Source organism: Hibiscus syriacus, unplaced genomic scaffold (assembly GCF_006381635.1).
Source record: "Hibiscus syriacus cultivar Baekdansim isolate YM2019G1 unplaced genomic scaffold, ASM638163v2 tig00001120_pilon, whole genome shotgun sequence".
Classification (NCBI taxonomy): Eukaryota; Viridiplantae; Streptophyta; class Magnoliopsida; order Malvales; family Malvaceae; genus Hibiscus; species Hibiscus syriacus.
In genome coordinates this window covers 1,485,037-1,509,899 of record NW_024061845.1, presented here as the reverse complement: position 1 = coordinate 1,509,899, position 24,863 = coordinate 1,485,037, and the positions used below count along the sequence as shown (strand labels likewise).

The 24,863-nt window shown below is 31.9% G+C and overlaps 2 protein-coding genes across 3 annotated transcripts; one reads left to right on the top strand and one right to left on the bottom strand.

Annotated features, from left to right (window-relative positions):
* The first annotated feature begins 8,668 nt into the window (after positions 1 to 8,668).
* LOC120122568 (beta-glucuronosyltransferase GlcAT14A-like) lies at positions 8,669 to 11,564 on the top strand. Of its 2 annotated transcripts, none has more exons than XM_039141709.1 (5): positions 8,669 to 8,870; positions 9,516 to 10,104; positions 10,194 to 10,269; positions 10,352 to 10,467; positions 10,958 to 11,564. In XM_039141709.1, the coding sequence occupies exons 2-5, from the start codon at positions 9,663 to 9,665 to the stop codon at positions 11,455 to 11,457; spliced, it is 1,134 nt and encodes a 377-aa protein (XP_038997640.1). In that variant the 5' UTR covers positions 8,669 to 8,870; positions 9,516 to 9,662; the 3' UTR covers positions 11,458 to 11,564. The 2 variants fall into 2 exon arrangements, with proteins under 2 accessions (XP_038997640.1, XP_038997636.1); XM_039141705.1 differs by having other exon boundaries at positions 9,504 to 10,104.
* Positions 11,565 to 12,095: 531 nt separating this feature from the next.
* On the bottom strand, positions 12,096 to 17,116 carry LOC120122558 (probable serine/threonine-protein kinase At1g54610). The gene is made up of 9 exons (XM_039141698.1): positions 16,706 to 17,116; positions 15,851 to 16,135; positions 15,269 to 15,586; positions 14,709 to 14,936; positions 14,226 to 14,326; positions 13,741 to 13,855; positions 12,821 to 13,282; positions 12,418 to 12,672; positions 12,096 to 12,366 (listed from the first exon to the last, which is right to left on the bottom strand). The coding sequence occupies exons 1-8, from the start codon at positions 17,114 to 17,116 to the stop codon at positions 12,466 to 12,468; spliced, it is 2,127 nt and encodes a 708-aa protein (XP_038997629.1). The 3' UTR covers positions 12,096 to 12,366; positions 12,418 to 12,465.
* Between the last annotated feature and the right edge of the window lie 7,747 nt (positions 17,117 to 24,863).

Here is a 24,863-nt window from a genome sequence, read left to right as displayed (position 1 = left end):
TATCCCCTCCTTTTAAGAAAATTCGTCCTCGAATTTTCACTGCACACATCGATAAGTACATTACATATACATATCTTATAATGCTCTTTATACACATTCGTTCCTTTATACATTCATCTACTGTCACTTATCATAAAAATAGTAACTAGTAACCTCAATCCTTTCCATTCAAAATCATAAATCAACTGCTTCATTATTAATCTCTAATTACCTTACCACAATAACCAAACTCTTATTCCATCACCATGTGACCAAGAACACCACCTTAATTCTTCTTCAAATGTGATTAAACATAAACTTTACGTAATCAAACAATCTTTTCACATCACCTTGCACACTTTTCTTATTTCTATAACAAACTTATAATCTACATTTCCATATAACCTTTATCATATCTGATCCCTTAAACTCAATCATTTCCTTTATTCATTCAAAATTAAAATCTCCTTATACATAAATCATATATTTTCTTTCATATTCATATACTCTTGTCCTATCACCTATACTCATCTCTGTGTACCAATCTTCATTGCATCCCCGTAACTTTGATAACCCAATTTACTTATAGAGAACTTCATTATTTACCATCTCATATACTTGTATTTTCCTTCTTTAAAGCTCTATACAAATACTTTTCTTATCATCTACATCATAGTTATATGATCAAAATACACAACTATATTCAGATCCACATCATAATTGATTAACTCAACTTTATCTTTTTTTCCAATCTTGTAACTCTATCACCTTTACTCTGACAGTTAGTCAATAACATCTATTCAATCTAGGTCACAAGCCCTAATCAACCAATTATATACATCATTTCCAATCGAAATTATCTCAAAATTAGTTTACTTAACTTATCAAATTCACCTTTATTCTCATACATCCTGTAATTTTCGTTGTTCAAACTCAACATTTTGACTTCCTTTGTCTTATAAACTGATAATCGATATACTCGTTCTTAAACTCTTCTTATAAATCCTTAGCTTGTATCCAGATCCACTTCATATTTATTTATCTTAACCTAACAATATCTTATAATCTTATAATTCCAGTACAATTTTATCACATACTCTGGTTAGCCAATGCTAACTCTTTCCGTCTTAACTACAAACCCTTATCATATAAACACTTTTGCTTACACACAATGCTATCCCTTCGTTTCAAACTCATAAGCTCTGACTTTATACATTTTATATGCTTGTCACTGATACACTTATTCTTGAACTCTTCTACCAATTCTTACTGCATCATTTGATCTTTTAACGCTCTTATGGTGACACTTGTTCACCATATTCTATCTTTTTCACGAAATAAAAAAAACTACTCTATATCACTTTTCCGATTCAAAACAGTGAAAACTTTCTATCATTATTAAGATATGATTTCAACTTTCTGAAATCAACCTTTAATCTTATAAGACACTTTCTGAGTTTTCCGCTCTTCATCCTGCCTGGCCAGGGCAGGTGAATTGCTATCACCATCAGATTTGTCCGCTATCGATTCACTTCGACAATTTCTATAATCAATTTATACTATATCATACAAATCTTATTCTATTAGCAAGACAACATACTCCTTACACTATCATATCAGAAAGTTTCACTTTGAGTTGGCATGTACACATTTTTAAACCTCATTTGACTTCGGTTTAAGCCTAGAATCGACTAAACCTTAGCTATGATACCATTAAATGTAACACCCCAACCCGTATACGACCCGGATCCGAATCTGAGGTGTCACATTGACTTTTCAAAACTCTGTTCTTTACAAATCCATTAAAATCTTAAATTCCTCATTTGAGAAAATAATTACTTTACAGTAATAAATACTATCAAATTATTTTACGAACCATTCAGAGTATATTCAATTCAATCAATTAGTACATGCCAACTATATTCAAAATAACCAAATACATTTAAACCATCTATTTTATGATCTGAAACTTTGTAAGGGAGTTGTTGACCTGTCTTGCTCTTCTTAGCTTCTCTTCTAGTTTCTGTAACCTATGTGTGAAACAATCACACGCTAAATCTATGACTTAGTGAGACATTAAATTTATAAAAGAACTCTAATTATTTAAACATGCAAGAACACATCATCTCATGATGTCACACCAAAACAATATAATATTACATACAATGTAATATACACATATACATATCTCACACTATTTCCATTACTAACCTTATTCCACTATCCATATTCTTATCATTTATGTCTTATAATCATATACTCGCATGTCTATTCTTTTAAGCCACATATGATTTATTTAACCAAGTAATACACACATCATCATATAATCATATAATGCAATTCATATTACAAAAACATATACTTTACATGTAATATATATGTTTATTGTTATCTATTTGTTAGCCCATGTACATATGTGGTAACTATATAACGTGTTAGTACATTGAGGTTGTGTACTATGCTGTCACCACAGCTTGTATAATTCCCACTAGGGGCGCGTAGAATTTGTCCCGTAGGACCACTATGTCCTGAAGGACCACTGTATATGTCCCGAAGGACCACTTTCCATATGTTCCGAAGAACATAGGTAACCCTCAACTCTTGACATGCCAACTATACCTCTAGCTCTCTTTGCACATAACATGGGCATTAGCATTATATCATTTCACATATTCATATAAAGACGTAGTTCACTTTCACATATCACGTAACTTATGTCGCATAACTTGTATCACATATACACATTCATATCACATGTTTATATAAGCTCATAACTTCTTTCACATTTACATGTAATCATGTAGCTTCTTTTCACGTAGTTCATGTCACTTTTCATATCATTCATTTATCACATATAACATGGCTTAATATATGTTTGTATTATTTTTCACATAATCACATCTACCTCTTCTCATATATCTCATACATAATCTCTATCATATATACATTCCTTCACTTATCTTATAGTTATGTATCATATTACATAATTTAATTTATATCATATTATCATGTATACATATATCATGGACACTTAAATGTATCATATAAATATGTATTCATACATATCATTAACATATGCAACAATCAATAACACACATGTAACATAGCAAACATGTGCTCATATTAATGAATTCATGCATTTTACTATAGGAAATAGACTTGTCACAAGTCTTATTTCCATTAAACGTAATACATTATATAATATGCACTCACATTGGCCTCACTTGCTATCAATTACTTATATGACTTACTTTCTCTTATGGATCAATTCTAACCTTTCACTCATTCCGGAACTTGCTCTCGATCGATATCTACACAATCATGTATACATATTAGCATTCTAAATATTGTGATTCGATCCTTGATTTCTTAAGCTAAAAGAAAGATCTACATACATTTTCACTTTAAAGTGCATCGGTACATTCCTTAGTATGTGTATCGATGCACTAACTATGCATCGATACACAAATTGCATTCGATGTTTCCATTTTTAAGGGGTGTATCGATGTACTTCCTGTGCATCGATACACTCTGAATAATTTACCCTTGATGCATCGGTACATGTTGAATGTGTACCGATGCACACTAGCCCATAATTCCAATTATGAACGAAAATCATTTTATTCTAACTTAATTGTCTCATATATCAACCCCATTCATATCCTTAACTTACATACACATGCTGAGCCTCATTAATATTCATTTATCTCATCCTTAACCTCACTATCCTCTTCTCTTTAGGAAATTCAAGAATCATACTAAATTTTCAACATGTTTTAAATCCACTTCTAATACTTCATATCTTTTAATTCCACTAATGACAAGTCAAATTCAACTTCAAACTCTATTAACTCCTTTTGTTTCAATAATTCACTTAAAAACTCCTTTTACTTAATCTCTCATAGCTCTGTCATCTTTTGATTTTAAGATAATTTAAGCTTTCCTTAAGCTTAGTTATCATCTAATGATCATAAACTAACCTTGAATTCATTAAGAATTTAACTAACCATGAACTCACCTTTGCTCTTGGCTTCCACGTGAAGAAGAAAAAATGAGAAGAAGAAGAGAACTCTGGAGAAATCTCTCATTTTCCACGTGGTTTCCTTATCTTATAAAGGAAAAATAAAAATCTTACTTGTCAAATGACAATTTTACCCTTTAATTCATTCCATTATTACTAAACAACATTTTACCCTTTAATTCATTCCATTATTACTAAACAACCTTCATCATATATTTCCAATAAGTCATTGAACTTATTAAATTGTCCTACTTTAATCATCAATTTCTGATATTTTTCCATCTAGTCACTAATCCGGTATTAAGGATGTTACAAATTTGATATTACTTAAATATATACTTGTGTATACAATAAATTTTCGTTGAGAGACTTGCCTACTAAAGTTAAATGTACGACACCAATTAATCTAGATTAATCAAGATAAAACTCTGAAGAATCAGGAGGAAAAAAACACTATAAATTGAATACCAATTTAGATAAAAAACTGTTAAATTTAGTAAATAAAATTACTTTATCTAAAAAATATAAGAGCCCACTAATCAAAGATCAAAGTTATTTACCGATTTCCAAATCAGAATAAGACGTATGGCAATCAAATATGATGTTTAACGTTGGGTAAAATACATACGAGTCACTCAGTTATTAGTTTGATTATAAATGGGCCACATTTTTTTCAAAAATTATAACTTCAACTTTATTAAAATATAATTACATTCAGGTGACTATTAAAAAATATTAGACTAAATAGTGATGTATATTGATATAATAATAATTTTACTTTTTAAAATTTATACATTATATCAATTTGATTCTATTTCAAAACGATTTAATAAATCTAATCATTCGTATTTAAAAATATATTTGTTAATGTATTTTTTCTAATAAATTGTTTGTTATTCTCTCATAAATGATATATTACTTTTATTTTTGTTTTTTTTTTAACGTGTTGCTTTTATCATAAAATGTAATCATCCAATTCTTGCTTTTATTTGGTAAACTTGTGTGATTTGATAGCATCGCAAAATACGACTAAACTGATGAATTTTTTAAATGCGTAGGATCTAATTTATTAATTTGTTTTGAATTAAGACCAAATTGATAAAAAAATATTTTTTAAGGATTCAAATTGTTATGGTAACTAACCACATTAAATAGATATTGCCATTTCACCTAACATGATAAATTTCGATTGACATGTTTTGACTCGAATCGACTCAGTTGGGTCAGATTTTTAATTTAAAATTTTGGTGGATCAAATTTTTAGATTAGATGAAATCCTCTTAACATCGAGTCAAGCGCGAGTGAAGTCGTTAAGGAGTTTAATTATTGGGTCTCATTCAAGTAAGCTAAACACCTAACTTGATCCATGACTATCCCTCGCATTAAATATTTTTATACAAAGCAACTTGTTCGTAATAATATTTTAATTGAGTAAGTTACTAACTCTAGAAAAGAAAAGAAAAAGTGATATGTTTATAAGAAAACTAATATTCGAGTGTCCTGTGGTGTATTTTACTCAATGTTCTTATTGGGTAATAGATGTCGTCATCAACCGATCGAATCTTTTGATTTCCGCGCCATTTGTTTTTCCCCCTTAGAGAAGTGAGATTCTCATGAGAATGAAATCTACATTTCTCCGTTTGGTTAGTCTGAAAATCTCATTCCCGGTAATGTAAGATTACTAATAGTTGATTTTTGGGATATATTATCGGGAATGTCATTACCTCCCTTTCCTTATGTATTATTGGATTCTCGGTGTATTGGACTAAAATGCCCTTAATTTTTTTTAAAATATTATTTTTCTGTCATTGAATAATAAAAATTCTATGAAGGTTAAATTACAAATTTATCCTTAAACTATTTTAGATTTACAAAAAAAAATCTATAATTAAAATTTTATATGAAGTTCAAGGATTAAAATAAAATTTTACCCTTTCATTAAACTTTTTTATATTTTTAATTTTGTAAAAAAATTATATAAATTTTATGAATTTAAATTTTTTAAAGAAAATATATAAATATTTTCCAACTTGTTAAAAAACAAATATATAATAAGGACAATTTGGTTAAATATACATTCCAATAATTTTTTATTATTTTAATCAAACACAATAATCTTACATTCCTGCTAAGCCAACCAAACACAAAATACAACATTCTAAGTAATCCTATTCTCTGATAATCTTATATTCTCCATAATAATATTCTATCCCGTGAACTAAACGCACCATTAAAGAATGTCCGTTTAATTGCGACGTCGAGCCTTGTGGAGGAACTGGGGAGATCTCTTGGTGTGTATCTCACTCACACAGAAATAAAATAAAAATAAATAAAGATCCCACCCCAACGCTCTATTAAATGTTTTTTTAAAAAATATTTTTTATTACTTAGTAACTATGTTAAATGTTAAATCTGATAACGCATGGTAAATTAATTGTGGATATATAAATTTAACTGATTGGTGTAAATTCTATATTAATGAAAACTGATCGGTAACACTAGTTTAAAAATCTTAATTAAATTTCGATAGCATTTAGATTAAGCTAAAAAATATGTTTTGTTATTTAAAATATATTAAAATATTAACAAATATTTTACATTAATATTTTTTAAAAAAGTAAGCTCATTTGCACACATATTATACAAATTAAAAAATTATATAACTTTAATATTAGATGTACCTACAACTTAATTTATATTAAAATTCGAATTATTAAAATATTTATACTTTCAGCGTAGCTAATTAAAATATTTGAGAATGAAACTTCAACCGAACTGACTTTCAAAGATAAGGGAAGCATTTTTTTTCTTCTATAAATGCTGTGATTGATGATAAATTCATATCCAAGCAATCCTCCGACATTAAGCTCCCACCTCACTGCACCTTTTTTTAGTACTCAATTGTTTTCAATTATTTTAATAAAAATATTATATTCTGGAATCTTCAGTTGCATATTTTATTTATTTATGTGGTGGAAAATATGTTGACGCGGAAAAAGGGAAAATGCTTAAAATACGACCAGTTTTATTTAAAAAAAATGTGACTAAGGACCCAACTGTAAAACAACACATTGAAAAGGGCTTCCTCTGATCATTCAAATAAATTTGCCTAGGGTTTCATTATTTTTAAATCATATTTAGGAATATTCATTCTTTTATTTCAACAAAATATCAATATTGTCCATTTACTTTTATCTTTTATTTTATATATTTATAACATTCATACAAATTTGAATATTTACACAAAGGCAACATTGAATAACATAATCTTTGATAAAGTCCACTAAAATTTTAAATTTTAACAAACAAGATTAGTAGCATATCATATTCATATTGAATACATTTTTAAAAAATGAAGTATGTGATAATTTATGAACTTTGTGTGAATATGACAAATATTTAAGCACGAACAAAACGACTTCAATGATTAAAAAATATATTATGGCTATGATAAATGACTAATTATCGATGCATGCCGAAGGAAAGCATAACAGATTACCTCAGCGTTTGCTGCGGAAGCGATGGCCGTGATTCATGCTCTCCATTTTGCGGCGGACTTAAGTTTCACTCGAGTGGTGGTAGAAGGAGACACAAGACTAGTGATCCAAAAACTAAATGAGGAAACGACAGACTTCTCTAAAATTGGGGCTTTAATTTGGGATGCTCGGTCACATGCAAAGGCTTTTCGCTATTGTTCTTTTAGGTTCACTCCAAGGGATGGTAATAAGGCCACTCACCTCCTCACCTCGGAGTCCTCAGTGGGATATTTTGATTTCTTTTGGGTCGAGGACGTCCCCGTTCGGTGGTTCTTCAATCGACTATGGACAAAAGGTGGTTGGATCCTCGGTAGCCAGTTTCTATTCAATGTTGAAGTTTTACAACTTTTGGTTATATATGTTGGTTTGGTCTCTCTGCAATATGCTCCATTTTTTTTCATCTATCTTGTTGCACGGGAAGTGGATGACCTTGTTTAATTGTTTTGTTTATTAGCTTCATCTATTCCTTGATGTTTTTTTTAGGACAGTTAATGCACGACGTTATGTTTTTGTTGTTATCCTATTTAATTAATAAACCCGATGGTCCTTTTAATATTAAATAATTTTTAGAAAATAAAGTATGTGATAATTTATTAACCTTATGTGAATCAGACAAATATTTAAGCACGAACAATGCGACTTTAGTTATTAAAAAATATTATTATTCATTGAGATATTAAGTTTAAGCATCATGTATACTAAAAGTACGAGTGGTAAATGTTAAATGATTGCGAGTCTTTAAATAAATACTATCTTATATTTATTATTCCAAGTTAATAAAAAAACAAATATTTGATATTTTTTTGGTAAGCGTAGAGAGAATAAATATAGAAATGATTTATAAAAAAGCAATCCAATAGAACATTAATCCTCGTTCCCACGTAATGTTGGTCAAACAAAAAACTTTAAATTTTTATATATTTTTATTTCAAATAACATTTAAATTTGATAATTTTATTTAATTTAATACATATCAATATTCAATTAAATTGATAACATGTCATTGATATCATTATTATTACATATTATAATCAAATTTAAATATTAACTTATATAATAAACCACAACTTTAGTGAATCAAAATTGCTGTTTTATTTTACATAAACATAGATTCCTAAGTTTTAGGGAAAGACGAGAGAGCACAGGGAAAACAAGACGAGAAACAAAAAGGAAGGGAAAGAGAAAGAGAAATTCTCTCTTCTTTAATTAGCATTTACTCAAAAACTCTGCTCTTTCACACACCAATTACAAACGACAAACCAAAAACAAAACAAAACTATTTTTTTTCCTTGGAAGACACAGTCTTTTGTTGTCTTACCAGCATCAAAACTCAGGTTTGTTGCTTCAGTTAGCTTCGTTTCACGTTCTTTTTCCCCTCCAATGTTTTCTCCATGATGTTTTTCAGTTTCTATTCGTTGAACCGTTTTCTGTTTTCAACTTTATATTAGATTTTGGTTCTCATCTTTAGCTTTATGATTTGGTTTCCTGATTTGGGTTTTGTTTCTTTCCTCCAAAGTTATGATCTTTACTGATTTTCTTTTTCTGGGTTTCATTTATATTTTAACTGTAGCTATGAATCTCTAACCAGATTTAGATTTCCAGGTTTGTTGATAAACACAATTTAGATTTAGATTTGCTCATTTTAAGCATTGGAAAACTTGGAGATAGTCAATTTATTTTTTGTTACTGTCTTTTTCTTCACAAATCTGGTACCTTACAAGTTAAAACAGTAGCTTAATCGCAATGTATATTTAACTAATTGTTCAGTCTTTTTAATGATGTTTTTAATTTTTGTATTTTTCATGTTTTATAATACTTTTTTCTTTTTCATTACTAATTAGTTTTAATTTGATCACTTGTTTATGTTTGATTCGTCGACCGGGTCTAGTTTCAGTTACATTGCGAATTAGCAGAGCAGGCAATCATACACGATAAGCTAACATTAATGGTGGTTGTTCTTTTTACAGCTATTTTCAAAGGTATATCTTGGAATTATATGTTGGAGGAAAGGTCTTTGATCTGAAGATTGATGGTGTTTGTGTTTTCAATTTGCATCTGAAGGTAGCTAGAGGGTTTTTCATCTTTGTTTTTTCCGAATCTGTTAGATCCTATGATAAGGTCCGACAATGGTGTCGACGTTGAACATGGAGAAGAAATGGGTGTTTCCCCTTGTGATAAGTTCTCTCATATGTACGATCCTTGTTGTCACTTGCTTTAATATGGGACTCGTTTCTTCGGTTCACAAAATCAACTCGATCTTCTCCATTTTCCCGACTCATATGAATCAAAGGAAGCCAGGGTATGCTGAATCGAAGATCGATATAGGCCCTTTGTCACCACCTCCTGCTGGTCCGGCACTACCTCGTTTTGCATACTTGGTTTCTGGATCAATTTTTTCCAAAGTCGGGAATGTTTATATGATCACCAAGGCTAATATGGTTACTTATCGAGGACCGACCATGGTCGCCAATACACTCCACGCATGTGCCATTCATCTCAATAGAAGTAAAAATTGGGATTGGTTTATCAATCTCAGTGCATCGGATTATCCTCTTGTGACTCAAGATGGCAAGTCTTTATCACATTCCTTATTTGAGAACTGAGCCGGTGGATATTGCTTTTGGTATTTGTTAATCTGGTTCTTTTGTTATTTGCAGATCTTATTTATGCATTTTCTGATATAAACCGGAACCTTAACTTTATCGAACATACAAGTCAGCTTGGCTGGAAAGCGTAAGTTTTCTCATTCTTTCCATCTCTCTCTAAAACCTTCATATACATTGAATGCTGACATATTTTGCCGGTTCTTGTGCAGGGATAAACGAGCTATGCCTTTGATTATAGACCCCGGACTCTACAAGTCAACCAAGTCTGATATATTTTGGACTTCACAAAAGAGAACATTACCTACTGCATTTAAATTATTTACCGGTTAGGAGTACACTGTCATATGCCAGATTTTCTTAATTTATTACCCGTGATTCGAACTTTAAGACGTCTTCAATTCCAGCAGCTATACATAGATTGAAAATCCCTTTTCTTAAGTATCTCCTATAACTAGGGGATTGATTCCATCTTCGTGCTCTCAATAGGTAAACCACATATGTATCTTCTTATTGGCAGATGAGATTCTAGTTTCCGATCTCGCCGATCTTTTTTTAAATATATATCTAAAACGAATTATCTGGATCTATATGGTGTTTAGTTATAAATTATGTTCATTAAGCAAGCTCGGTTTAAACCTTTGAAAAGATGTATGCATTGGTTTAGTGATGCAGCTGGATGAATCATTGATCTTAAAGCAGTGCCCTGGTTTTGTTCTGCTTAAGTTGGAACTACACATTACGTTCATACATGTATAATTTGTTTTGCTTTATGAAATTTGCTGTTAACTGTTTCTGTACATCCTCTTCGCTTGCAGGTTCGGCATGGACAGTTTTGTCGCATTCATTTGTGGAGTATTGTGTTTGGGGTTGGGATAATCTACCGAGAACTCTTCTGATGTACTACACAAACTTTCTCTCCTCCCCTGAAGGCTACTTTCAGACTGTCGTATGCAATGCTCCGGAGTTTGCTAAGACTGTTGTCAATCATGATTTGCATTATATATCCTGGGACAATCCCCCTAAACAGCACCCGCACGTCCTTACCCTTAATGACTCGGACGGGATGGTTCAAAGCAGTGCTGCTTTTGCTCGGAAATTCAATCAAGACAATCCTGTGTTGGATAAAATTGATAAGGAGTTGCTTGGCCGGGAAAAGGGGAGCTTCACCCCGGGTGCTTGGTGCTCTGGCGAACCAAAATGTTCGGAAGTTGGAGATATGAACAAGATCATTCCAGGTCCAGGAGCTCAAAGACTTCGACAACTCGTAGCTAAGTTGTCTGCGAAAGCTACTCTCAGACGAGATCAGTGTAAATAGGCTTCATGGTGAGGATGTTCGGTCAATGAGGCTGACACGGCTGAGAAATTTGTATCTAATAGTTTTGCTGCAACCAATAGGTATTCAAACTCCTAGCCATGTTGAGGATAAAAAAAATGGTACTCAATAATCAATACCCTACTTTTGTTGAGACTGGAATTCAAAAAAAAAGAAGAAGCTTTATACATTGATATCTGGTACTTGTTCTTTGATGTTTCTACTACAGACCGAATTTTTTCGACATATTGTTAAAAAAACTTGTTGATCCTTGAAGTTTAAGTAGCTTCTGATTATGAAGAAAATATCTCTACCAGTTTTATGCTGGATTGGCCAATTCCGGATTTTCGATTTTTGCTTAACAGGATCAAAGCCCTCGGATTTCTTTCCTTAGAACTGATGAATTACATCTACATGGAAAGTTAAAAAAATCAATGCCCTGAAATTTAATATCTCCAAAATGAAACCACCATACTCTTCAGTCTTTTGCCAAAGAAAATAACAGACAAGAAATCGAGTACCTCTTAGACTGTTAAACATGATACAAATTTATTTTCAATCAAACGAAAAACTGGTCTGTACTAGCCGATAACGATCGCTGACTCTGATACAGACAGATACAGTTTTCAATACTAAGACTTTAGAAATCTGGAGCACAACATGTTGAGAATAAGGTTACCAAGAATGGTACCATATCTTTCCAAATTACAGTTGGTGAGTAGTAAACAAATGCACATGTGACGAATCACAAAGGTTTCTTAATAAGCTACAACCTTAGCTATAATATACCTGCTACTAGCAAGCACACCAGCCCTCTGATCCTTTGTTACTCGGAATCATATTTGTATCTGACACTAATGCCAGAGCCCGAGTAAAAAAGCACCATCCTATACAAAAAATATCCATTTGACAACTTTGGTGGATATTTGACAAGAGAATCAGCAGCCAAATTATTTGCAGTGATCATCTTGACAATGCTAAACTTTGATTTGCAGTTGTACAAAATTTAGTTCAACGACCAGAAACAAATAATGAAGTGGTTGATAATTGATTCTCTTGTAACTGAACTTTTCTCTTCATTGCTTTATCGAGTCGTGCTCGCCGAACAGCTTCTTGGATTTGACGGTCGTGATCCTTGAGCATTTGGTCTGTGTTGCCTGATGGAACTAATAATGGACCTGAATAGTGAATTTTCTGAACCTTTGATCCATAACCAAGCTGGGAACAAATATCATTGAGAAGCATGTATCAGAGAAAATGGATGAAAGCAATCGAAGTGTAGAAATAGTTGAACTGCAAATCCGGAAAACGTAAAATATGAGAATCAATGAATTACAATGACTTCTGCACAAAGTGGACTACTTACCAGAAGTGGGTCTTTGGTGTTACTTCTTCCATCTTCCTTCTGCTGCACATTATGTTCTGGGTCCTGTCCGATAGAAGATTCCGAGACCTCTTTAAAAGACCCTGGAAATCCTGCAATCAATGTAGGAGCTTCGGATTGCAAAGAACCATATCTTTCTCTGCTATCCTTAGATATAAGACTATTTCTCCTTGCTGCCACTAAACCTGACATCAGTGACAGATTAGGCCCAGTCGAAATCTTTGGAGGATCGTCCTGGGTTTTCCCAGACTTTGCCCATGCAGCCCTGTGAGCCAGAGGCCCTGAATGGGAGGCTCTATTGTGATGATTCCCATGCGCATCTGCATTTGATTCTACTGCTTGTGATGGTCTAGGTGGATCTATAGGAAAGCCTGAAGCAGATTCTTCAGGATGCAGATTAAACTTCTCGCTACAACACTTCGAATTGGATTGACTTTGTCTTTTCTGAAGTGTGAAAGCAATATTAGTAATGTCAAATTAATGCAACACCTCTGAAAGACAAGATTTTGATGTAAAAACTGACGAACTATATTTCAACTGATTCGTTAAATTTTCTTCCCTCCTCTCCCACATTGATTTTACCCAGATATTCTGAAGTTCGATTCTGCCTCCTTTGTAATTTCATTTTCAATTTGTTTTGGGGGTCAATTTCAGCTCAAGTTAATGAAAGCCTGGCCTTGGTTGACAGTAAGAAAAGGGGAGAAATTACATCTCAACCATGTTTAAAACATGTCTAGAATAGATGTTTTCTAATGCTGTAAAACTTATGGATCTTGTGAGTTGTGGCATTGGTCCACATCTTGATGCATGCATACACTAGTTAAGGATGCCCATGGGCCATTACCGAACATGTAGAACAAAAAGCAAGGGCTGCAGAAACTTTTAACCAAATTATAAGTTACCAGCATTGACGGAACTAGTTCGGCATTAGCATCGGGTGCTGGGACAGCTCGAGACTCTCTTGTTGCTCTCCTTTCAAGTTCAGGTCTCTGGCCCTTGGTTGCTGCTGCTCTTTGTCTGTCAATGCAAACAAAAGTAGTTTATTAGCACCTAGATCAACCACTCAAGATTTCAGGCCATTAGGCATCAATGGCAGAACAGCTACACAATAATAATAGCTACAAACACCAGATTTACAGCAGTTTAGCATGAGCTGAAGAACAAAGAGACCCAATTATTTGTTGCAAGTTTTTTTATAATCCTTTTGAAGTGCTCTGTTTTCTTAGGGAGTAAATGCCTCACAAGTATATAAAGAGTTCAAAGAGAATTTTCCTTAAGGATGAGATTTTCCATATAGTACACGTAACTACCTTCACACACACACATGTAAAAATAAAATAAATAAACAAAAATAAAATTTTATAGTAGTTAAGTATATAATATGGACCTTCTAGCTTCCTCGTCCCTCATTTTTGCATCGAGTTCTTTGCTAGGAGGATACGTTGGCAAGCTTGAAGGATCACAGGGAAGAGCCTTCGTCGTAAAGAACTGAAAAACATAAATAAAAACAAGTCATGGACACTAAATAATATTGATCGATCATTAGAATATGGAAGTACAACAATATGATTTTGGACTAAAAGAATTACATCCTACCATTTAGAAAATGCATACCTAGAAATGCTTACTTACATACATGGATGCTTGAACTTGGGTGTAAATATTAGATATGGGTATTTGTTAGACATGGGGTATGTTTAATTTTTTTGAAGTTTTTCTTTGTATTGGGATGGTATGGTAAGTCATATCCCCTTGTCCTAGAATGAATATGTATCGGAAAGAAGTACTGCATGAAAAATGAATAAATGGAGCAACAAAGATTACAATTGTCTAAAACTTTATGAAACACAATTTCTCAAAAACGCCATACCTCACTCTTGAGGGCAGAAGCTGCAGATCCACGATCAGAAGGGTCAATGGAAAGTAAGGTCTCCATGAGAGCTAAAGATGGGGCAGGAAAATCCTTAAATGTTTCTGCAACACAGCGTCTATAAGGCCGCTGTGGCTTAAAAATGGTTGCATGAGGCAGCTTTGATTTTCTCCAATAATCTTCGGAAGGTGAGCCACAAAGTTTGAAAATTTTATGCAGCTGTTCCACCTACAAGGTAGAAAGACATAAACCTCAATATTTTAATTTTCACAGCCAAAACTTTCCAATTAGACAGTTTGATGGAACCATGTCAGATTGCATCAAACAAAACATACTTCGAGACAACATAAAAGCAATCCCAAGTACATAAAAATGAATTCTTATTTGACAACTGAGATGATAACAACATACATACACTTAAATGAAAAGTACGGGCTAACCTACAGTTTGAAGCTCTAACAACCACATACCACACATTGTTTCTCACTTTAAACTAACGTTTCTGCTTAAAACTCTTGATGGTTAGTCAGAAGCATTTCATTTAAATGATAAAAGCGCACCTCAGTTCTTCCAGGCATAATAGGCTTGCCAGCATATAACTCAGCAAGTATGCAACCGGTACTCCATAAATCCACAGCGGTACTATAGTAGGTGGCTCCAAGTAAAAGCTCTGGTGCTCTATACCAAAGTGTTACGACACGGCTTGTTAAGGGCTGATTTTGATGGGGATCATAAAAACTAGCTAGACCAAAGTCTGCAATCTTCAAGATGCCATTGTTGTCAATTAGAAGGTTGGAACCCTTTATGTCACGATGTAGGACACCACGGCTGTGACAATGATCAAGACCACAGAAAAGTTGCTGCATATAACACTTAACCTGCTCAATAATTCAATAAACTATCAGAATAGCTCTTCAATGCAAATAAAAATATATATATATTGCAGGATAACTCTACTCATTAAAACTGTAACTTAAAATAAAAAAGAATCATCTAATCCACAGGTTTAAAGGACTTCTTATGGAAACTTATTTTGGACCGTAGTTAGTTAGTTACTACTTGTACTTACTAGCAAGTAAAAACTTTTTCAAAGATATCAAGTTGCAGTTAAAAAGAAGAAAAAGCAAAACAATCAGAAGTACCTGTGATTCTGAAAACTTAAGATCAGGATGTGAAGCAAGACCAGCCAAATCATGTTCCATGTACTCAAAAACAAGGTACAGGCTGCAAGACATCCTCGAGGTAACAAGCCCTTCCAGCTTTATAACATTCGGATGATCGAGTCTACGTAGAATGTGAATTTCCCTTGCCATAAATCGAACACTCTCTGGCTCAAGGTTATCAAATATAACTTTCTTCAGAGCAACAACTTTTTTCTGATCTAAATCACGAGCCCTATAAACGTTACTATAAGTTCCCTGACCAATCTGCATAGAAAATACAAGTTCATGTAAAGATGTGATGACTAGCCAACAAAACAGTCAATTTAGTTCATAGAGTTAGGTTAAGAGGAATCATACTGAATTCCTGAAGCAATACTTAAAAAAACAAATTGAATTCCCAAAATTATCTTCTCAAGCTTCATTGTTCCAATTACAGACATCTAGATGTCCGTTAAAAGGTGACAATTTCATGAGTGAAGAACGACAAAAATGTTAAGAACTTAAGATGCCTTAAAATTGGATAAGCGTATATTATCATAAGATTTAGAGAGAATTATTGTTTCTAATTGCAAATTGGTAATGTGTAATTTTATTGAGTTTGATTTAGCACAAGGTCTGCTTGTTTCAGTGTTTATATTGACAACTAGTATTCAGAATATAATAGCACAAAGTCAAATCTCGACAGCTAATGAGGAGACTAACATGTACCTTAAAAGTCAACTAATAAGTCAAATAAAGAAATCATCAATGATATTTGTAACATGGGGATCAAGCACATACAAGCAACAATGTACCAAAGAACGACATTTAAGTAAGAGCATGATTTATACTTACTTTATCTAGCTTTTCGAATGAGTCTGCACGACGTGGTAGCCATCCCCTGATCGCTTCCGCTGCAACTACAGCTAACCAAGCAGGCCACCCAGCCGCCACTTGCTCTCCTTCTATAGCTTTTGGAACACTACCCCTCCCAGGGTGGTGACTAACAACATGCTCCATCCTCTCCCTTTTCTTCTCCAAATTCTCACCATGGGTTCGAACCAAACCATTCACTTGTTTATCAATGACCGTGGTCCTCCCTTCATTGTGATCATATGGATCCTTTGTTCTATGTGATTCCTCGCTCCACGAAGAAGTTGCCTTCGGTACCCTAACATCTAATGAGGCTTTACTCGAAAGCCTCTGCCTAGGACTTTCCTTGCTATCTTCAATAGCAGATGACTTGCAACAAATGCAACCCATCATAATACACCAGATCCACCACTTAATAAAACCTTCTTCAGTTCTTCTTACAGTCACCAACTACCCTTATTCCCTTCAAGAAAACTCTACTTTTGCAATATTATCATCCTCATAACTTCATTCAATCCCATCATATCCAAAAAGCTTAAAAAACCCGATTATAATATAAAATATCAATATTTCATCCATCCATCTTAACCAAAAATCCACATTTCCTCACCAGCATTCAATCAGTTGATTATAATCAAACAAAGGTGACAACTTTCCTAAAATCCAATATTCAATGCAAATTATACGATCTAATCAAATCACATTTCTTCAGCAATATTTAAGCGAAATGAACAAATGAAAACAACCTTTTAAAAAGGAAAATCCACTACCAAAAACAAGCTTCCAAAAATGAACAAAATAATGCAAATTCAACACCAACATTTAAAAATGACAGCTATTTGTACACTCTGATTTTCTTCTACTTTCCTAATCCAATAAAATCATTCAAAACCCACAATGACTAACTACCTAAGAGACTCATAAAACCAAAAAGGAAAAGAGAGTTAAAATTCTCCACTTTTTTCCCAAGTACCTTCAAGAAAAAGCATGATCATTTTCCGTAAAAAAATAGAAAAAATAAAAAAGGAAGGGATTGGAACTCTGAAAATTCTAGAGAGAGCCAAGTGCAAGTAAAAATGGGAAGAGAGAAAAATGGATCTAAATAAGCAAATGAAAGGAAAGCTTGAGCTTCTTTCTTCCTATTTTGAGAGTTTTTGTCACGGGAAAATTTTCCTAGACCAGACGGGGTAAATGAGAAATTAATTATGTTTGGGGCCAGAAATTTATGAATAATGTATGGAAAAATCGCAGCACATGGCATTTAGTTATTAATAAGATTATAATTGATTACTAAATTTTAAAAACATTATAAATAAATCACTCAAGTAATTGATTCTTACACATCGATAGACCATTGGTTTTTAATCTTTTAGTTAGGCATAATACCAAAAATAACCTTCAATGTTTTTTAAAATAATTATTTTGACTCATGTTCTTTTTTTTAGTATTTTGGCCTAAATTATTTCACTTTGGGACAAAAAACTCCCTATAAATTAAAACTATTAGATAACGCACATTAACGCGCCAAAATTAAGAGTTTTTTAAACTTTAAATGAAACGTTGAGGGATAAAATACTCCATATAAAAAAATTAAGAGATAAAGTGATTATTTTATCAAATGTTATAATTTTTTTACTTTAAAATGAAATGTTAGGGGCAAAAATACTCCACAAAATAGAATAAATGATAAAATAACCATTATGATAAACGTTTGGGTAATTTTGACATCATGCCTTTTAGTTATAATCAGATTACCCTGTTCTTAAATTATAACAATCAAGTTACTAAAATTTTCAATTGTACAATCAAGTCACTCAATTATAAATAAAAATTTTAATGTTTGTTATACGTTTAATCTTTTAAAATTTAATAATTGTATATTATAACTTATTCATAAATCATTTACTAATAATTAAGTGACATATACTATAATTTAACTAATTTATAATCTTATTATCGTTAATTTAATATGTAAATGATGTGACATGTTTAAACAATAGTTTAATAATTAATATATTTTTATTAATATTATAATTTTGATATTTTTAAGGCGTAAAATTTATCAAACGACCTTGTTGATATAAATGAATATTATTTTTCTAAAAGATTTTGAATTTAAACAGTTACGTTTGTACGCAGTGACGAATGTATATTTTATTTAGAGTTGACGCATGTCTACCATGAAATTCATAGCTCTATTAGTTATTTATTTTATTGATTGTATTTACCTGAAAATTTATTAATGTTTATCTATATAAAAATCTTATATTGTTAATACATGTACACCATCATAATTTGAGTTTACTGGGCTATGTTCTGATGTTCATAAGCAACAAAGGGAAAGCTTCTGGCTTTTTTCTATCAAACTTTCCTTGCTTAAATTGATTACAGAAAGTATGAATAGTAGGACAAAAATTGTACAGAAACCAACCCACATGGGACCAATCAAAGTCATGTGCTTGTTAAAGAAATCAAATACAAAACGGTGGGTCTATTAATTTGCAAATAGCAGCTCTTTTCCCTTTGTCCATATATGAAATTTATGGCTGTCTTGTTTCAGTTAGACAATTTAACAAACACTTAGGACCCATTGTAAAACGCTACGGCGTCTCTATGTCTCCATTCATTTCCACATTTGGTCAAGCTCCTCATCATTCTTAGCTTTTCTATAATTTCTATCTTATTTACCAACTCCATAATTTTATGGACAAATATGTAGGATTATTTATAACCAAAAAAATATATCAGATCACTTAATAACTGATTAAAATATAATTTAAATATTACGATAAAATGATATTTTTATTCGTTAATTTTCCTCTTTTTCAAAATCCATAGATTAGGAGTGAATTCTAAAAGTTCATGTTAACAGATGAGATAAAATTATATTTTCTTATTACAGTTAAGACTAATAATGTTTGTATTAAAAGGAGCCTAATTATGGCAGTAGAGGTTTAAGATTTAGTCTATAACTTTATTTCACCAAAAAAAAGGGAGCCTAATTATATTTTGATTTCTTTAGGGTTCGGATTATCCCTATTTCAACAATTGTTATCTAATTCTTTATGCAGTTTGTCACATCTCAAATTTGGGACTAAATTGTAAGTCTTTTAAAGTTTTTATGCATTTTCTAAGTTCTCAAGAGTTTGAGGACTTATGGTGTAATTTACCCAAAATTAGATAAAGTTTAAAACCATATCCCTTTTCCTCCCCTTATTTTTCCTGTTCGTGCATTAAACTGTAACACCCATAGTCTATAAATATTTATGAAGACGAGTCATAGATGTCACATCAAACTGACTAACGATTTCTATTCATAGTGCTATTGTATTGGAAATAACAATATGCACACAAAGTGCATTCAAATCAGAATATATATACTAGTGTACACTCCGGTACACCACAATATATCAGAATTAGAACAAATAATCACTCCACCTCATGACATGCCAATTGTACCATTGACTCTCCATATAACATACAGTGAGTTTTCAATTCAATTCATAATCATTTGATAAAAATCATATCAGAGTCAGAAATATATTTAATTCACATTCGTAAAACATGATATGAGCAGTTCATACCCAAAATCATTCATAAAACTTATTAAAAATTTTACATATATAATTTCATAGTTAAAACATAATTCATATCTTTGAAATAAATAATGTGAGGTTGACTTATCGCAAGTCATCCTCAATCAAAATAATTAAATAAATAAATTGCACTCACCTTTGTCTCACTACAGAACTTGTATACGATAATACTAGTCACAATCTTTGTCCTTTCCTTTCAGATCGTTCGGATTGCTAGTTTTATTGTAACCTGACAATACCAAATTATAACACAAAATGTTTAAACTACATATTAGTATCGTTCTAACATAAGCTCATTTTAACATTTGAAAATCTATAAAATAAAATCGATATCAACCTAACTCATAACTCCATTATAACTTCAAACTTCTTGAAACACTTAATCAATTCCACAAATAATTATTCCCAACATGATCTTCAATTTTACCAATTATAAAATCAAACCACATATTTTAAATTCTTTATAGAATTCAACTCAACTTTTCCTTTAATTCATAATGGTCCTTAGCCATTATGATAATTATACATTAATTACTAAAATTCCAGCACTTTAATAAAATATCCAAATAATACTTCTTCATTTAAGAAATTGTAAACAAGTATTTAAGAACTTGTAAACAAGTCCCCAAAGTTTTGGAACCTTTCGAATTCCACCATCTAACCATTAAAATGAATTCTTTTAGAATTCTTCTCAACATTTCCAATTTATTCAAAATGGTCTCTTGCCATTTAACTTCAATTCCAAGCATCAAAAAATATACTCAACATTTAAACATTACTCTTCACCTTCTAATCTATTTCAACTTAAATTCTAAAATTTCCATATTCAGACAACTTGCACTACCTTTAAAGAATCAGTATTCTGTATTGATATACACATTGGAATTTAATTCCGTTTCTTCTGTTGAAAACTAGACTCGAATAAGAATATATCCATATAAAGAACTCCTTCTAATTAATTCTATAAAATTTATGGTGAATTTTCAAAGTTAACTAACAAAATCTGTTTTGTGCAGAATCTGCTGCCCGTTTTTCTGACCTTTCCTCGGTTAAAAAATCATATCTTTTTTATACACCTTGAAATCGATCCCCATTTGTTTTAAACAAAACTAGATTGATATACAAACACAAGTATGTAAAAATCACCTTCAAATAATTTTTATATAATTTCTGGTGAATTTTCAAACTCACTGCCAGATTCAAAATCTAAACTGTTTTCCTTAATTTGTATCCTTAGGTTCTTCATCAATTCTTACAACCAATTCCTTAAAATCACTTAACTCTTCATAACTCTAAATCATAAAATCTCATCACATAATCAGCTTCACCATGAAATATTGGTACCAATGATAGAGAATTTCATGTAGATTAATTCTCTATAAAACAAAATGGTTGTCCCTTGTTCCCATATGTAATGGGGGTAAGGGGGAGGTAAGATAGTAGGTTGCCCCCAACACTAGGTTGAGAGAAGCTTCCGTGGGAGACCTCCAAATTATGAAATGCCCTCCATGAGACTCGATCCCACGACCTCAAGGATAATTCTCTATCTAATAACTAAATCCCAAAAATCAAGTATATTGCTTCAAAAATAAAAATCATTACCGTGCTGTGTAGGCTTGATAGTAGCTGAAGATGGAGAGAAAGAGAGAGTTCGTGAGATTTCTATAAGAAAAATCTCTCCCCCTTATCTTTAATATATAATTAAAAATGAATTTTATATTCATTTTGGGGCAAAAACCCAAATTATCCTTAATAAATATTCACAATTACCTCCATGTCACTCCTTTATCTCTATTTTAATATTATTAAAATAGCAAACAAATTTTCATCTCTCAAATTTTCTTTTTGACCATTCAATTTTCTAAAATTTCATTTTAGTCACTAAAATTCCACTGTTCGGTCAAATTTGAAAAAATTGAACAGTTCTGAACTAAATTTCTCTGATCTAAAATATGAAAATAATATTTCCAATCATTTTCTAACATCCTTCCAATTTTTGTAAAATTTCGACTCGATCCGATTATCCGATTTCAATACCGAACTTTACTACTTCTAGCTTTTAACACAATCCCCGTATCAAAAATCTGATTCTTACTAAAATATCTGTTTTAATCCAAACTGTTCATTTACAGGTTAAAATATATAACTTTTAAAAACTACAAATTTCGGTCCCTACACTTTTCAAAGTTTATACTTTAGCCACTAAACTTTCAAAACTTATATTTTAATCACCGTTCAACATTTGGGGTATTACATAAACAATTTCTCTCTCTCCCACTAGTTTTAGTTTTTCTTTGATTCGTCGCTAACTGTGTGGTGATGTACGACTCCCTTGGCACCATTGTGTTTGTATCGTCAACCCATTAGTACGGTGTCCTTGAATTTTTGTTTGCCGTCGTCATTTGCAACCGATGAGGATTCGTATATTCGGGTTTACTTAAAACCCCATAACCGTCAAACTTTTCAGAAAACCAATGTTTGTAATTAACTTTATGTGCTTTAATATATTATTATGTAGTTTTTTGTAATTTTTCGGTCACCGGAGGGGGCCCAGGGCAAACATACACTATCGTATCAAAGTAATAAAGTGGAAATCCTTATACGATTTCAGATGTTGAACCCACGGGGAGCAAAAAATTACAATTGAGTTAAGGAAATAAATGTTTGTTGAATCGACATGCAAATAAGATAAGTAACAAAAGAAGAAATATAATGGAATAGAGGTAGGTTTATGCTATAACTCTGGCTTCAGCACAGAGTTAAAAATCAAATAAAATAGAATGATATAAGGGACTCATCGTTCAATTCATGCAATTAACTTAGCTACAATGTATTTAGCATCATTCACTATAAGTATATTAATATGAAATAACTCTCACTAAGATAAATAATCACATAATAATAATGTTAAACATTTGGCAGCATATATCTCAGCATGCATTTGCTTCTCACAATACCAAAGCCACGAAATTAGTATGCAAATCATTCAATTTATCTCTAAATAAAGTAACAACATACTTAAATAATGAAATTTCTTTCACCATTCAAAAACATAAGGCAAAAAGTAGCAAATTAAATAATATTCATAAAAACAGGGGTTCTACCCGAACGGGTAAGTTTGAAACATTCAACGTCCACAAATATAATAATCAACTATCTAAACTTCCCTATCTCAGAAAAAGTCTAAGTAGCTGAAGTGATCTTGCTGACTGCTAATGCTACTCAACGAGACTGACTCCCATATGCTATAGCATTCCCTCGCTGTAGCTTAGGCGACTATGGAGAAAATACGAGAGAATTTATGTAGAAGAAGAAAGAATGAAGAATTGATGATTAAATGAGTTGATGAAGGTTTTATTTATAGGTGGAGGAGGTCAAAATTGTCTCAAATGAAGATTTTCCACGTAGCAGCAGTTGATTGAATATGATACAAATGTCTCAACTAGTTGTCCCTGATCCAGAAGGTTCTACCTAGCCTGGTGAGTAGTTTTTGTAGCATTTGCTTCTTCGTTGCAGCAACTGCACCTTTTTCAGCAGGAAAATCCATAAATTAGTCCAAGTTAATCAAACTTTTAACAATGCAAAAATATATAAAAATAAGACTAAACTAATCCTAAAATGCTTTTATACATATTCAATTTCAAGCTAAACCTAGGTATAAAGTGCTAGAATGATAACTCTTTTGGCGAGTTATTAGAAGTCTATCGAGAGAAATTCTTAGCCTGAACACTTGACTTGGGCAGGTTTTCAAGAGATGTTTCGAAGATGATATGTGGGTAGTAAGTATTTAGAGGAGAGTCGACAAGAGTTTATGGATATTCGACAAAATGATATGACAGTGTAGGAGTATGAGATAGAGTTTATGAGGTTGAGTAAATATACAGCTTGGATGGTGGCAACAGAGAGTGATAAGTGTTTCTAGTTTGAGAAAGGCTCGCGACAGGATATTCAGAGACATGTGGCTACTCATCAAGAGAGAGTATTTGATAAGTTGGTTAACAAAGTTAGAATTATTGAAAAACACCCTCAACCCGTATCCGAGTATGAGGTGTCACATTGACTTTTCAAAACTCTATTCTTTACAAATCCACTAAAATCTTAATTTCATCCTTTAAGAAAATGAGTATTTTACATTAATAATTATAATCAGATTGCTTCTTTAAAACCATCAGAGCATATTCAATTTAAAATATTATAAGTACATGCCAACTAACTCTATAAACAAAATACATATGTTCAATATGTTTCTGATCTGATCATCGTAAGGAAAATACTGACCTGTCTTGCTTCTCGCTATTCCCCTCTCGTTTCTCATACCTACTTGTGAAACAATCACACGCTAAGTCGTTGACTTAGTGAGGCATAAAACATATAATAAAACTCTAACTCGTAATCATGCTTGAACAATTTCTACTAACATATCACATACAAGCATCATACCCACATATACATATACTAATTCCTACTATGCACATTTCATATATTCATCTATAAAATAATTATCCATATGCTCACATATCATCCCTCACTTCATAACTTTATCA

Bases quoted from the DNA above. Each gene is read 5' to 3' on its own strand.
- LOC120122568 (XM_039141709.1), top strand. From the start codon at position 9,663: ATGGTGTCGACGTTGAACATGGAGAAGAAATGGGTGTTTCCCCTTGTG. The intron at 10,270-10,351 runs GTAAGTTTTCTC...GTTCTTGTGCAG, and splicing joins AGTCAGCTTGGCTGGAAAGC to GGATAAACGAGCTATGCCTT. The intron at 10,468-10,957 runs GTTAGGAGTACA...CTTCGCTTGCAG, and splicing joins TGCATTTAAATTATTTACCG to GTTCGGCATGGACAGTTTTG.
- LOC120122558 (XM_039141698.1), bottom strand. From the start codon at position 17,116: ATGATGGGTTGCATTTGTTGCAAGTCATCTGCTATTGAAGATAGCAAG. The intron at 15,587-15,850 runs GTACTTCTGATT...ATTATTGAGCAG, and splicing joins TTAAGTTTTCAGAATCACAG to GTTAAGTGTTATATGCAGCA. The intron at 13,283-13,740 runs GTAACTTATAAT...TTCACACTTCAG, and splicing joins AACTAGTTCCGTCAATGCTG to AAAAGACAAAGTCAATCCAA.